The sequence below is a fragment of the Rosa rugosa genome, chromosome 7 (assembly GCF_958449725.1).
Source record: "Rosa rugosa chromosome 7, drRosRugo1.1, whole genome shotgun sequence".
Classification (NCBI taxonomy): domain Eukaryota; kingdom Viridiplantae; phylum Streptophyta; class Magnoliopsida; order Rosales; family Rosaceae; genus Rosa; species Rosa rugosa.
Genome location: NC_084826.1, coordinates 4,273,085 through 4,289,218, shown reverse-complemented (window position 1 = coordinate 4,289,218; position 16,134 = coordinate 4,273,085). Strand labels below are relative to the sequence as shown.

At 36.5% G+C, this 16,134-nt stretch overlaps 2 protein-coding genes across 2 annotated transcripts; both read right to left on the bottom strand.

Annotated features, from left to right (window-relative positions):
* Positions 1-9,314: 9,314 nt before the first annotated feature.
* Positions 9,315-12,821, bottom strand: LOC133722685 (uncharacterized). Its single transcript, XM_062149557.1, has 8 exons — positions 12,744-12,821; positions 11,404-11,515; positions 10,910-11,004; positions 10,701-10,780; positions 10,557-10,612; positions 10,337-10,449; positions 9,942-10,000; positions 9,315-9,754 (listed from the first exon to the last, which is right to left on the bottom strand). Exons 1-8 carry the CDS (start codon positions 12,819-12,821, stop codon positions 9,457-9,459), a joined length of 891 nt encoding a protein of 296 aa, XP_062005541.1. The 3' UTR covers positions 9,315-9,456.
* A 778-nt stretch (positions 12,822-13,599) lies between these two features.
* On the bottom strand, positions 13,600-16,089 carry LOC133721838 (root phototropism protein 3-like). The gene is made up of 4 exons (XM_062148579.1): positions 15,822-16,089; positions 15,674-15,743; positions 14,173-15,297; positions 13,600-14,078 (listed from the first exon to the last, which is right to left on the bottom strand). The coding sequence occupies exons 1-4, from the start codon at positions 15,998-16,000 to the stop codon at positions 13,710-13,712; spliced, it is 1,743 nt and encodes a 580-aa protein (XP_062004563.1). The 5' UTR covers positions 16,001-16,089; the 3' UTR covers positions 13,600-13,709.
* Positions 16,090-16,134: the final 45 nt, after the last annotated feature.

Genomic DNA, 16,134 nt, shown 5'->3' with positions numbered 1-16,134 from the left:
TTGTTGGACATATCTAAGAACAACAGATACAAGAAAAAATATGTTGTTACTTGTGCACTAAAACAACAGATAAATGTTATTGTAGGCTACTAAAGACCATAGATAAATGTATTATGAACTGAATGCTAATGACAGTTAACTGTTATTGGAATTTGAATAAAACAACACTAAACTGTTATTATAAGTCCATTCAGACAACAGATAGGATTTCATATCTTCTACTTCAGTGCATTCAAACCACATTTTTCTGTCTTTGGAATAAGCATTAGATCATACAAATTATAAGGAACTGTTATTTGTTTCTAGATCGCACGACATTTATCTGTCGTTTGAATTCACTAGCCTCATGTCTCGATTTCATCAGACAACAGAAGACCTAAAAAATTTCTGTCGTCTGATAAATAAGACGACAGAGGAAATCTGTCGTCTGATGCCCCAAGAGACGGCACCGTACTAGACAACAGAAATTTTTTTAATCAGACGACAGATCTCCTCTGTCGTCTGATTGCTTTTTTGGCATAGTGGTTATGGGATTCAAGACCCCTCTTTAGAATTGATTGGATCATATGGAAGGGTTGAAATTGTTGCTTGTTTTCTTTTTGCTTCCGCTATAAAATAATTGTTGCAGCGCTGTAGCAGAGGCCAAGGTATGTTCATTGGAAATCCCAGAACTTGTATTTCAATTTCTACATATGGAAAGGGTTGTCATATGGATTACTGTTTAGCATATGGAAAGGGTTGTCATAATCATATTTGGAATGATTGATCATGCATATTGAAGAAATTCTGCATATATGGTTGAATGTCTCACTGTGATCGTGTGATGAAAAGTGTGGAATTGAGAATGATATGATTACTGTAATGGTATTATTTGATGATTTTGATTGAGTATTGTTTGTTTTAAGTATGCTATGGTTTTTAGTTAACAATTAGAAATATATCTCCCAACATAAAATCTGCAGTATTGTTATTTTCATGGCATAAATTAATAAGTTCATACAGAAACTGAGCATATGGTTATTAATTCTAGTTTTGGTATTCTTGTAAGATTGTATTGGTCATTTTGCACAAAGCAAGTTTTCATTATCACTCTTCAAGGATTTTAAGTTTTAACAAAACTGGAACTTGTGTTTATGCATTTAAAATTGCACTTATATTTTGTCTTCCAAAGAAGTTGTTCACTGTGTAATTTTGAATGCAGAACAGTATCATATGTAAACACAATTATCTATTGAGATACCTTGAAGCTTTTCTTGTCCAAAGATATAGACTGATTCATCGAACGACAGATTTTTGTTAAATACAGTGTGATAATTAAGAACTTTAGAATGTTGAGTTTTATGCCACAAAGGTGTTACTTGATATTGTTTCAGTTATGGGGTTTTATAAAAACTAATCATGTATCTGCATAAATTAAAGCTCATGACTGTTTTTGAATTTTTATGTCTTTTGCTTTATTTTGGTTGTGTTATTCAAATACATGATTTTGTTTTAAAGATTAACACACAGATAAAAGTTTTACTGCAGAAATCTTATTTTCTTTATTTTTCTGTGTTTTTAGGTCTAAATGTGGTCACTATAGGCCAAATTCAGTTGCTTAATGGATGGAATTATAAGAAGTGGAGAAACCAAGTTGAATTTTATTTGTCTATGCATCAAAACATGGATCTTTGCTTGATTGAGGAACAACCATTAGAGCTAGACACTGAGAGCACAGAAGAAGATAGAAAATATTATAAGGAGTGGTACAGCTCCAACAGGAAAGCTAAAAATGTGATAAGAACCTCCATGTCTGACACTGTTAGGGGTTCAATCATTGAGCCAGACCTTGCCATGGATTTCCTAGAAGCCATAGGAGATAAGTATCAGGAGAGTGACAAAGCTGAGGCTGCTAGGCTATCCAAAAGATTTAATGAGCTAGAGTTTTCAGGAAAAGGAAGTGTGAGGGAGCACATTATGGAGCTGATTGACCTCAACTCGAGGCTGAGGGATTTAGACATGGGAGTTAAAGACTCTCAGGTTGTGCATGTGGCACTTCAGTCATTGCCTAACACCTACAGTAACCTGAGAACCTCCTACCATGCCCAAGAGTCTAACTGGGATTTAAACAAGTTAATTTCTATCTGTGTAGTAGAGGAAGAGAGAATCAGGAAGGAAGGCAGACCAGCTACTGCAGTCAACCTAGTTGAGAAGCCTAAGTGGAAGAAACAGAACAAACTTAAGGCCAAGAAGACTACCACCACTAAAGTACCTGGAAAACCTGCAGAACATAAAGCTGAGAAACCTTTTAAGTTTAAGTGCTATTTTTGCAAGAAAATAGGGCACATGAAGAGAGACTGCAGTGGTTTCAAGGCTTGGATGATAAAGAAGGGTGAGTCTTTTCCTAATTCTGTCTTTTCTCTAGAAGTTAATTTTGTTAATATAGCATCTCACTCTTACTGGTTAGACTCAGGCTCACCTATACACATTACAAATTCCTTGCAGGGTTTAACAAACAGGAGGACACCAAAGAATAGTGAGGTCCAAGTCTGTGTGGGGAATGGCTCGAGAGTAGCAGTTAAGGCCATTGGGACCCTGAAGATTGATTTAGGCTTAGGAAATTTTCTTTTTCTAGATAGTGTTTATTATATTCCTTCCTTGAAAAGGAATTTGATTTCAGTAGGTCTTTTAGTTAAGATTGGTTGCAAACTCATTATTGATTTCAGTGGAATAAAGTTGTTTCAGGGTTCAAATTATCTTGGCTGTGGTGTGTTTATGCATGATTATTTGAAATTAAATTGTTCTGTTGCTCAACAGGAGATTATGTTGATTGAAAATAATCAAAACACTATTAAGAATAACACTGTCACAGGTACAAAAAGAACATTGTTCAATAATAAGTCTGCAAATATATGGCATAGAAGATTAGGCCATATATCCAAAGAAAGACTAAAAACACTCGAGAAAAATAAAATTTTACCTACATTGGATTATACAGATTTGAATGACTGCATTGAGTGTTTTAAAGGGAAATTGACAAACTTCAGAAAGAAAAAGGCCTTAAGAAGTCAAAACCTATTAGAACTAATACATACAGACATATGTGGTCCATTTAAACACAAAACTATCTGTGGAAATTTTTACTTCATCACATTTATAGACGATTTTTCTAGGTACTGTTATATCTATTTACTATCAGAAAAATCACAAGCTCTAGATGCATTCAAAATTTATAAAACTGAAGTTGAATTGCAGCTAGAAAAGAAAATAAAGTTAGTGAGATCTGATAGGGGAGGAGAGTTCTATGGTAAACACACTGAAGCAGGCCAGCAAAAGGGTCCTTTTGCACTTTATTTACAGGAAAATGGCATTAAGGCTCAGTACACAACTCCCTATAATCCTACCCAAAATGGAGTAGCAGAAAGAAAAAATAGGACCTTGTTAAACATGGTGAGAAGTATGATGTGCACTACAGGTCTACCTATATTTTTATGGGGTGAAGCTCTTAAGACTGCAAATTATATTTGCAATAGATCACCTAGTAAATCAGTAGACAAGACACCATTTGAGTTGTGGTGTGGAAGGCAACCTAGCTTGCATCACTGCCATGTGTGGGGATGCAAGGCTGAGGCAAAGTTGCCAAATGCACAAACACAGAAGCTTGAATCCAAAACAGTCAGTTGCCATTTTATTGGCTACTGTGAGAAATCTAAAGGCTATAGGTTCTATGCAGCTCAAAATTTTACCAGAACTTTTGAAACTCATCAAGCAAAATTTTTGGATGAAGGTTACTGTAATACTAATTTTGAAGACTTGTCTTTAGAGTTAGAAGAAATTACTGAAAACGAAAATTTACAGAACATCTTGCCTTTAATTCAGTCAAATAATGTAGATGATGCAGATACAGAAACTCAAAGCCAAAATCAAGTTTTAGAAGAACCAGTAGCCTTAGAACCTCATGCAGATGAATCTATAAATGATATCCATTTAGAAAATAACCCTGCAGAAGAACAAATTCCACCTCAGCCTAGGAGATCCCAGAGAGAGAGAAGACCAGTATATGGGGAAGATAGTGATTTTGTAGTGTACCTGCAAGAAACTGATATCCTAGGTGAAGATAATGATCCTTCAAGTTTCAAGCAAGCTATTGAGAGCCATGAAGTTGAAGAATGGCAGAAGGCCATGAAGGCTGAGATTGAGTCAATGAAGCAAAATTCAGTATGGGAACTAGTCAGACCAAACCTAAACCAAAAACCAATAGGCTGCAAGTGGGTGTTTAAGACAAAGAGAGATGCAAATGGTAATATAGAAAGGCATAAAGCCAGGCTAGTAGCTAAGGGTTTTACACAAAAAGAAGGCATAGACTATACAGAAACATTCTCTCCAGTTTCAACTAAAGATTCATTTAGGATTATAATGGCTCTAGTAGCTCATTATAATATGGAGCTGCATCAAATGGATGTGAAAACAGCCTTTTTGAATGGAGAGTTAGATGAGGTCATATATATGAAACAACCTGAAGGTTTTGTGAAAATAGGAAAAGAAGATCATGTATGCAAACTGAAAAGATCAATTTATGGACTTAAGCAGGCTTCTAGACAATGGTATAAGAAGTTTGATTCAGTGATTTCATCTTTTGGCTTTTCAGAAAATATTGTAGATGAATGTGTGTACATTAAGACAGTTGGGAAAAATTTTATTTTTCTTATACTGTATGTAGATGATATTCTTTTAGCTAGCACTGACATAAAATTGCTTAAAGATACCAAAGCTTTTCTGTCTAAAAACTTCGACATGAAAGATTTGGGTGAGGCATCCTATGTTTTAGGAATTGAGATTAAGAGAGACAGGGCACAAGGCTTGTTAGGCTTATCTCAACACAATTACATCACAAAAGTGTTAAAGAGATTTGGAATGGAGTCTTGTGCATCAGGTGATGCTCCTATGACCAAAGGTGACAAACTGTCTAAAAACAAAAATTCTAAAAATGGGGGGAAGATGTCTGATATGGAAAGCAAGCCTTATGCTAGGTTAATTGGTAGCCTAATGTATGCACAGGTCTGCACTAGACCTGATTTATCATTTGCAGTTGGAATTCTATCTAGGTTTCAGTCTAATCCTAGTCATGAGCACTGGGTTGCAGGAAAGAAAGTACTTAGATATCTGCAGAAAACAAAATCTCACATGTTGGTTTACAGACAAGTTAAGAAGCTTGAACTTGTTGGCTATACTGATTCAGATTTTGCAGGCCATTATCCGGATTCTAAAAAGTCCACATCAGGTTATGTCTTCATGCTTGCAGGAGGGGCTGTTGCATGGAAAACCATGAAACAGTCATTGATTTCAACCTCCACTATGCAGGCTGAGTTCATAGCCATTTATGAAGGAGTCTGTGAAGGCTTGTGGATCAAAAATTTTCTATTGCATACTAAAGTATTAAGTTCAATTGGTTCAGATGCATTGAAAATATTTTGTGATAATGAGGCTGCAGTATTTTTTGGTAAAAACAGTAAAAGGTCCAACAACTCTAAACACATAGACTTAAAATTCTATAGTGTTAGAGAAAGAGTGAAACATGGTGAGATAAATGTTTTGAATATTGACACTGAATCACAACTTGCAGATCCTTTTACTAAAGCATTATCAGTTACAAGTTTTCAGAAGCATACCAAGAACATGGGAATTCTATCTGGTTTGGAGGCTTGAGTTCAGTGGGAGCCAAATTTTAATTTTTAGAATTTATTTTGTAATAGGATTCTTGGTTCAGTCATTATCGATTTTAGTTTTTGCTTGTAATCTTTGATACTGCAGTTTTTGAATAAAATAAGGTATTTCATATATGTGTTCTTTTGTTTTAGCATTATTTTAATTTCTGAAGTCTTGCAAATTACAGTTTTTTGAACTTTAAAATATCAATGTGTGTTATCAAGTGAACTTTTCTGCATTGAGGAATTTTGCAGGTTCAGTTTCAGTTTTCAGTTAAGCAAATACCAGTTCACTAGTGTTTCAGTTTTTGCTGTCAAGATTTTGAATTGTCAAAATCATTCTGTTGGACTGTGAGCATTGGATTTTGCAGGTAGATATACTTATCCAAATTTCTGCTCTTATTATCACTTTGAGCTTATGTGATTGCAGTATTTGATGTTAGTGATCTTTAATCAGTTTGGTTATTTAATCAAAATTGGTTTGAGGTTCTGCATTATTTTCTGCAAATTGACCAAGCTGAATGAGCTGTGAGTTTTTGTATACTTCAGTGCACACTTTAGTTGTTGGTTATGTTGAGTTATTGGTTCAATTGGTTTGTATGCAGACAATGTTAGTCCAAGTGGGAGATTGTTAGAAAATATGGACTTAACATTATCTGATTTACATCAAGAATAAAAACAAATTGATTTATCTTTACATAAATAACAAGAAGTATATAATCATAACTCTAATTCTGGTTATCTATTGAGGAGTATGTCTCTTGATAGAAGTAGGAAGCTCATTAGTAATTAACTTGTATTACATCAAGTGTTGGTGATAAATTCTAAGTCTCCTATCTCGATAAACATGAAGCAGTGTTGGACTCCTTATGGGATGAGTCTAACTCGTTTGTTTTGGCCAATATAAATAGGGAGCAAAGTCCCTGTATTCACCATCGAGTATTGCATATTGTTCAGCCCCATTCTGAAGCTTTTGGTGTTGACATACAGAAGACTTTCTTCTCGAGTTCTGCTGCTGCTATTCATTCTCGGTTCCAGTTGCTCAAGATGTCTAATCTTGGTCAAGTTGTTTCTGCAGGGATCCAGAACGTCAATGATGCAGGTGGAGTCCTAGTTCCACTAGGAAAGCTATTCTGCAGTTTATGTGTGAATGTTGTGCAGCTGGTTTGATTCATATTGTGTATGTGTTTTATGATATGATCTTGTGCTTGATGTGGTCCTTGTTGCATCATATAGATTTAACACCACCAACATGGCCAAAGGCGTTGCCTCCCTCTCTCTTTCCACATTTACCTCTTCGGTTCCGTGTTCACCTATTTTGGCGATTACCTTTCCAAGTAGATCGATTATATGGACCAAAACGTCCAAATGTATTCCTAAGATTAGAGTTTCGCTCTTGGCGCCCTCTCTTTAGGGTGCGACTATAATTGGATTCTGGAATATGCTATGTTCCCACAGATCTCAAATTATAGTTCTTCACAAGGATGTTGTCATGCTTTTCAGCGACAGTCATAGCTCCAATGAGCTCATGAAACCTTGTGATTCGTTTTGCAGTAACATCGATTCGATAGTTCTTAGCAACCATCAATGCAGAGACGGGGAAAGTAGAGAGAGTTTTCTCAATCAACATCGCATTTGTGATCTCTTTACCACAAAATTCCATTAATGATTTAATGCGAAGTGCTTCCGAGTTGTAGTCAAGAACTGATTTAAAATCACAGAAGCGGAGGCTATGCCATCTCACTTCTAGGTCAGGAAGCAGGGAGTCACGGACGTTGCCAAATCTATCTTCGAGTGAGACCCACAGCCTTCTGGTGTCTTCTTCATTCATACACTCGTACTGGAGCGAATCATCCATATGACGAGTCATTAGGATGATGGCTTTCGCCTTATTTGCCTCTAAGGCTGCTCTATTTGCTTCCAAAGCTTGAGCTTGCTCAACAGTTAGCACGTCCTGGCTAGGCTCGAGAATCGTATCCAAGATTCCATCAGCCTTGAGATGCTGGCGGATATCACGAACCCACCTGTGATATTCAGAGCCAGTTGTTCCCAATGGAGCAAAGTCCAATTTGTGTAGGTTACTCATCCTGAAAGAGAACAAGAAATTAGGATTAGTTTCGGAGCGAAAAAGGCTACCACGAAAACAAATAAAATTTCTGAGCGTAGTCGCTTCCAAGAAATTAAGAATTTCCGAGCGTAGTAGCTTCTAAGAAATTCGATTCCAAGAGGGGTTGGATTAGATCGAAACAATGATGTTTGCGGTCGATCATTTTATCTCAACAAACTCTAAGTTTGGAGAACTCTACAAGCTCCAAACTTGGAGTGAGCACAAACCCCCACAGTTCGGCTTAATTTGGTCTCCCCTATGATAAATAAAGGGGGGTAGAAGAAGGGAGGTTGCAAGTCCCCGAAAAAGAAGAAAAATTAAATTTAAAAACTCTAAAAAAACGGGAACGTTTAGTAAAAAATACCTCAAAATAAGTCGCCGGAGAATTTGACCGGAAAATACCTAGAAAAGTTGCCGAAAATGGGCGAAAAAGTTGCCTAAAAAAGGTTGACCGGATGCTGACGTGGCAGTGGGGTCTGGTTGCTAACGTGGCATTGGGGTCCGGTGCTGACGTGGCAGTGGGCTAGGCTTTGACTTCTTCCTTCTTTTTTTTTTCTTCTTTTTTTGCTTTTTCTCTTCTTTTCTGTCGAACGATCAGGCGGCCAGTTTAGCAAGTTTTAGGCCGGTTTTAAGACTTTTTATTTCGATTCCTGAAACTTCAGATCAATGGGCTTCTGCTACCAAAATTTGGAGGAAATTGGAGATCCGGAAGATGGTAAACCGGTGGAATATTTGCTACGAGTTGTATGGAGCTTCCGGTGGCCGGTTCGGTAGGTTTCCGGCTGCTTCTTGGGGTGGGGCCGCCTGTTATAGACTCCTGGGATCGAGTTCTTCAAGGTGTGAGGTGGAGGCAAAAAAGGCTTCAAGGTTTTCTATTCAGATTCAAGGTTTTGTATTCAGATTCAAGGTTTTTAGCTTCTTGAATCAGGGTTTGGCTATTTGTTTCAGAGTCAGGGTTTCGTGCTGATAACGTGTTGTAGAGAAACTGAAATTGAGAGGAAATCGCTGTGTATTCTCATTGATAATAGGGGCCTTTTTATATAGATGATTACAATGTATAGAATCTCAATTAAACAAGGAAAGTAATCGTACATTGAATAGGAATCTGGATCCATCTAATTTAACCCTATTACCACTAGGTCAAGTAACCTAGAGTTTGGGCCAAACACAAATTAGGGTTTACTTGAACAATAAGCAAATTATCATGATCTAAGTGCTCTCTTCCCTTTTTGTCCACATATCAGTTTATAATTCGACAAACTGACTTGTAAATAACTACTATTGCCATCTCTCCATAGTTAGTGCTAGCTAACAGAATAGTGTACATGTATTTGTTCTTTGTTTCTTCTTGTTCGTCGTGTCAGGTCCGTGAGGACATAAAAAGCAAAATGGAGCAATCCGACTCATTCTTATAGTTGACGAGGGAATTGGGGATCACTATTTATCTATATTGATGTTTAAGCATCAAATGCAGGCCTCAAAGAAGTAGGACAGACCAATAAAAGTACCCAAAAAAAAGCATAGAAGGCACAAACCAACGAAAACGGTAGGGATTTAGGCTTCAAATATTATGTTTCAAATTCCTTCACAAACACTGGTGCTCAAAGTGTTTAACGCTGAAACTGAATTGAAGCGACTTCCATACATACCAGGAAAATGGAACTTTCAATCACTGCTGTCAAAGTCATCAAAAATATGCAAGTAAGGGATAACAGGTCTGTGCTCGGCAATTTCTCCTTCTGCAGTGGCCTCAGTAGTTACTCCGCGAGCACTCCAACCTAAACGCTGAATGCACACAGCATCATATGCTTCAATGTTTAAACCTGAAGCAAGAAATAGTTCCACCTCATTCACAAATCGGTCAGTTCTTGTGGCTAGGAAAGGCCTTGCTGCATCGGAGATTGCCTCTTGAAATTCTCTTTGTTTTGCTTCACATGTTATCGTCTGACATTTTTGCTTATGACTGAAAAGTAAAGGGTTGAGACACAGTGAGACTATAGAAAACTTGCAGGTTTTGAAGCCATGAAAAGTTAAACCCTTTTTTATATCTCCCCCAAAGAATTCATAAGGGAACTAAATTCCAAGCATCATTTTGTAACTTCTCATGATCAAATATATTGATTAACCATCCAAACAGTACACAATTTTACCTCATGAGAGATTTAATCACGCCAAATATGTGGTGCATGATGATGTCAACATCTTCTTCCTACAAGCAGCAACAAAAGCAAGTTTATTATATTTATAAAGGGTTTTCCTGCTATGCCCTTCATAGGTAAAGATAAATCATATGCATTTTCTATATATATAGCAAGTATACCAAGTGAACTGGTCCATTTCCTAGACAAATCGGAGATGTGAGAGTATGCAGACATAAAATGCTTATAGACATGACACTAACAACTAGAATAGAGCCAGCACATCAGTTGAACCATCAAATTAGGATTTATACTTCAGTTAATTCTATGGCAAATTGATGTCTAACTAGGATGGCAAAACATGAATCAAGTCACTAATAAAGAAAACTCATACAAGGACTACAAACCTGCATAAGAGCTTGGATTTCCCTTCTCAACCAACTTTGAAGCCAACAGTTTGGCTGAAGATACTTAAAGGACTTCCAATACCGTGATGCATCAAAAATGTCATCTAAGAAACCTGATTGAAGAAAACAAAAGAAGTTACATATGCAGGTAACAGTGATTGCCAGGAAATACAATAAGAACAAACATAATCCATAAGTTATATGACAAGCAGCACGACACCTGGTTCAGTATAATAGCACTGTAACCTATACTTGTGAGCACTTGATAAGACAAAGCTGCAGACACCATAAAAGTAAGTAACATTAGTAAGTTTTCTACAACATAAACGCAATATAAAATGCAAAAAGAGCAACTGAAGGATACCAATTCCCTGAATCCTGGTTGATGTAGTGCTTTTGAAACGAACATCCATCATATCCATGTATAATCGAAAAATTATCTGTCTGCAACCATCTACCGAAAGTCAGCACCTTAAATTAACTTAAAAGCGCTACTGGACACAGGGTTGCCAGTAATTTGTAGCAGCTTAAGGATCTTGTGAAACAGAATGTATGCCATATGAATACATTGACCTTGCACAAAGGACATTTTACGGAGGAAGACGGGTCAGACTGTTTGCTAGCAACAACTCTGGTCCATTGTAATATGCATTTGTAACAGAATTTATCTGCAACACAAAATTGATTGATTTGTAAGGCTCAATTCACCACCATCACAGATAAGTTTCAGTCTGTTCAGTCATACTACAAGTACTAGAAAACCCAATTCACAAAGCATTATATCTTTCAAACTACAGGAAACATAATGATGAATCGTATTGCATGCATAGTTTCAAAGCTGAAGAACATGAATTCAACAGCTGATTATCAAGAATTCATCTTTCTTTGGCTTATTTGTAAATAAGAATCTTTCACCAAATTCTTCAAGAAACCCAATTCAAGAAACTTGAAAAAGGATCAAACAGAACACCGAGCAATGAAAATTCCAATTATCAGATTGGGTTTTTCTCTTCCAAGTTTTTAAAACACCGAATAGAAACTGAGAGAGAGGGAGTGAGGAAACGTACGGAAACATTTGTCAAGATAAGAAAGTCGAAAGATGGGTGCGAGGCAGATGGGACAAGGATTCGAATCCTCTGAAGATGGAAAAGCAGAAGAGCTGCACGCATTCAACTCTTGCTAAACCCTAAACCCTAAAGATGGGTGCTTCTGCTTTTCTAGCACGGAGAAGTTTTTATTCCTCTATATATATATATATATATATATATATATATATATATATATGTCGTGCTTCAGTAAAATTGAAAACTGAATACGTCGTATTAGAGTAAAATTAAAAATCGAAAATCGAACCGAGAAATATGACTTTTTTTTTTTTTTTTTTACTTTTTGACTTTGAAAAATCATAAAAATAGAGATTTTGGTATTCCATCAATTAAAACACATTCTAAAGACCATGTTTTAAGGTTAAAAAATACCACTCTTCTGTGCGGTATGCACATTTAACTCCTATATAAGTTATCAAACTTTTGCTTAGTTTTCATGGAATGTTGGGAAAATTGTTTGCTTACTTTTTTCATAGAAACGTTAGGACAATTGTTTGCTTTCTTTTTTTCATAGAAACGTTAGGACAATGAGTACGAGTTCCGTACTTCCAAACACTTCCTTCGAGTTCCGGAAGTACGGAAGAAGGGATGCTCGAGAGTACGAGTTCTAGAACCAATGAAGAAGATATATCAAAAGTAGTGCAGAAGATTAGACTAATCTATATTTTCAATACATAGTTGCAAGTACTTGACATAGTTGTTTGAAACTTAGAATAGTTGTACAGTTCATATCAAGTATTTTTATTGTTTGGTCTCTTGGTGTAATTGTATACGGTCCATCAATAGAAATAGAAATCTGTGGATTCATTTTTCAGAATCCTCTCTTCTGATAGTTTTGATTTCATAGTCTTGCATCTGCTGATCTAGTATTGCATTTTGTTTGTGTATCACTCGTGGGAAATTGGGAATGCAGCATCTTATTTCTTTCTTTAGCAGCCATGGTAATTAGATGGAAGTGCATGAAAATATTTATCAATCCACATTATGTCTACATATAGTTTTCTATGTTCTTGATGTGGTCATTTTTTTCGTTCACCAATCTGACTTCAATTCAATTGAACTATGTAATATTGGAGGTAATTAAAAGAACGGACTATTAACAAATGAAGTCCTGAAGTCTTTCGTCTGGAATGCAAGTTTATAATAATGACCTTAATTAATACGAATCTAAATTTTGTTAGAAACTTATATATATATGGTTAACTTTCATCTAATTGTGATTAGTGATGTACCAGATTCCTTTTAACTACACCCCTTTTTTGTTTTTGGTTACAAGGGGCCTAAAAGGCAAAAACAAAGACCAAAAGAAAAAAGTTAACTAGAAGACCTATATCATCAGGTCTAATCTTGGACTTTCCAACTCTAGCAACAGAGTCCATATAATCTAAATAAGCTTGCAAGGCATGAGAGGGAGGGTCTTCAAATTCAACAGTTCCATATTTCAGAATTCAACACCCATATCATCTAACTACACCCCTTTTAACATATTTCAGAATTCTCCTAATGTAATAGCAACAAAAAAAAAAAAAAACCAGAACACCATGCTTTGGTATAAAACTATGAAATTAGAACACCATGCTTTTCGGTTAAAAGTTGCCACTTCATATGCGGTTGCAGCTATCTAAAACATTGTTTATCACAGCTTGAAAGACTGATTCACCTGATAAATTACAGACTTAAGGGGGTCACTCACATGGAAGCTGAAACTCAAAAACTAGCTATATGCATAGCTTACAATAGTTATAAGGAAAACTTGTAGAAGTCGTAGGCAGCACCCAATATAAGTATAAACCACTGTTTTCCTTTACTTTTAACACTTCTCCTTCCTCATTGTCACATACAGCCAGATATAGTTGATCAACTGTTTCTTTGATTTGAGTGTTAGCTCACCTTGTTCTTTAGTTGTTGGTCAGTCAAGCTGAGCTTTTTCAAATTACCAAGAGTTGTTCCTGATTGGGTTCAACCAGCTTGGGTTGCGAGTCAACTTAAGGTGAGGAGAGAGTGGAATCATCTTTGATGGTCTTGCTCATTAATTGTAGCTAAGGCAGAACCTGAGCCAAGTTTAAGGTCTGGGTTTGATGTTCAACTAGCATATATAGATATATCATGTCTACATCTCAAATATAATGACTAAAAGGTTTTCTTTTTGCCCTCACATCAGAAAATATAATGACTAAAAGCTGCTTCTTAATAGTAGTCGATAATTAACACATAGAAAAGAACTATATAAGGAATGTTATGTCAATGCTGTCATACAACTTAATACCCTATATAGTACATTCTTTCAGTTGATTTTGAAGCTTTAATTTACACATGTGCAAATCATTAAGTTGCCCCCTTATTGTCTCAACCTCTTTTGTCATCAAGTTTAGTTCCTTCTGGGAATTCATCCATCCCTTACCTAAACCTTTGTTGACTCTCACAACCGCCTGAGTCTTTGTTCTTCGGTAATTAGATCCAATAGCTGTCATCGACCTCATCATATTCACTTGTTCAAGAAGAATAAACCGTGCTGTAATCTTCACGGGCAACCGATCATTCTTTTTTACATGCTCACGAGCTTCTTCGGACAGTCTGTGATATTCCAAGGATCCACACAGAGTCATTCTTTCTTCTTCTGTTAAGCTAGGGTGTGCCTGTAAGGAACATTAATAAGATACTGAGTTTCTGAACTAAATGTCATGAGATACATTATCTCTAGAAACTAGAAGAAGAAAAAGAACTACATACCTTGAGGTACATGTCAATGGCTCTATAGAGATTGTCGCCGCAAAAACGAGCATCTCTAGGCAATGCTTCTACAAGTGACTGGAAAATATTCATCTTAAGGTTCTCATCCCTTGCAACCAGTGTAAGATACCCATCCACCAACCTTCCAACAGCAAACAGTTTTGGTGTGGGACTTTTTGAAACAATAGAAACATAAGCCATTACCACTCTTATAACAAGATTCACATCATAGACACTATCTTTATCTCCATAGTTCCTAACCAAGAGATCTAGAGGACGACATTGATCCAACATGAAAGCTATTCGTCTTTCAAGCAGATTCAGTAAATCAGAGTTTATTTTTGTCACGAACCCTATCTTCAGAAGGTGAAGTATAAAATTACAAGTAACTGATTTCTCCTCTGCAGGCAGTACCTTAATCAAGCACTCGGTTGTAACTCTTACGTATTGGTGGGTCATATGCTTGGGGGTCATACTTTCAAGTCCAGAGGTTATTCTTGAAAGCCATTTAACAGTCCAATGAGCTATACATGATCCAACAAGGTCTGCTCTCATCCCTTTACATTTTAGGGATTGAACCACTTCGATGAAATGATCTACGCGTAGGGATGAAACATCTTCAAACCACCAATTGTCAAGTGCATCTTCAACTTTCGACTTCTCTACATAATATGGCAGAACACTAAAGCACTGCATATCATCATCTTCATGACTAAATGCCTCGAGGTTTGTGCAGGCCTTCCAAGCAATGGCTTCTGAGCTTCGTTTTGTGATTTTATAATTTTTTGCCCAGGAAGAAATGGATTCACAGCATTTCAAAATCCGGAAAGTGTCTTTCCACGATGAAAATATCAAAAAGCTTAGAAATTCCTCAGTTTTGGACATGAGATTGCCTTCTTCAAAATCATCACTCATTTCCAAGAAATGTGCAGCACAATACAGTGGAGCGATATTGTCAGCTGTTAGATCAACCTTCCGGCCATAACAAAACTTGACTACTAACTCAAAAATTTTGTTTCCCCCTGGAAGATTGTCTATGCGGATTTTGAGGCAGGTACCTCTCTCAACATTACTCGTCTTGAATACTAGTCTGTTCAAGTATCCACTTCTCATGACCATAGGGAGCTGAAGACCAAAAGACTATCAAGTTAAGTTTCAAAGAATCTGAACATAGTTATGTCAGACATCTAAGTTTGCTAACTAAAGAAATTTCCATCCAGTTTTTAAATCTAAATACCGATAGGATGTCTCAGACACTAGAGCTAAAGCATTAACAAAGATTCCAAATCCACATACTGCATCAAAACTTCAAAAACATTGTGGCAGCATTCAAAAGCTATTACTATAATCATCCAAGCACACGCTAGGTAAAATAGTTTACTGCAAATAAATTTTTCTTCACAAAGTTATCTGTATATCAAATTCATACACTAGCTACCTTAAAGATGGACTATTCTGGTTTATTCTTTATTTGTAAGTGTCATTCAGTTCAGTAGCATACCTTGTGCAAGTGAAAGCTGGAATCTCCAACTTGTATGATCAAATCATTTGCAACTTTCGCCCGTACAAACCTGCAAGAAGAAACGATCTAGACTATAAGCGCACTAGAGGCATACAAGTAGGAACAAATAGAGGAGACAAAGCAGTACCAGTTCTGATTCCTTTTGTCTAAAGTTTCGGCAACCATGCAGGAATTCACCGGACAAATGACACATTGGTTGCACCCTCCACCAGGTACTAAACCCTGAACAAGTGGTTCTCTATCAACGATTTTCCTACCTGAAGTGTCAGGCTTGTAATTTCGAGAGAAGACAGACGGCTTAAACATTTTTCCTTCAGAAGTTTAGAGAATGAACAGAGGAAAAAGGAATAATTGTTCTTACAACAACTTTAGGCGACGCGGCACATGGCCAATCTGAACTTGGTTTTATAGTCTGAAGTGGTTTTGCCATTAAGAGGTTG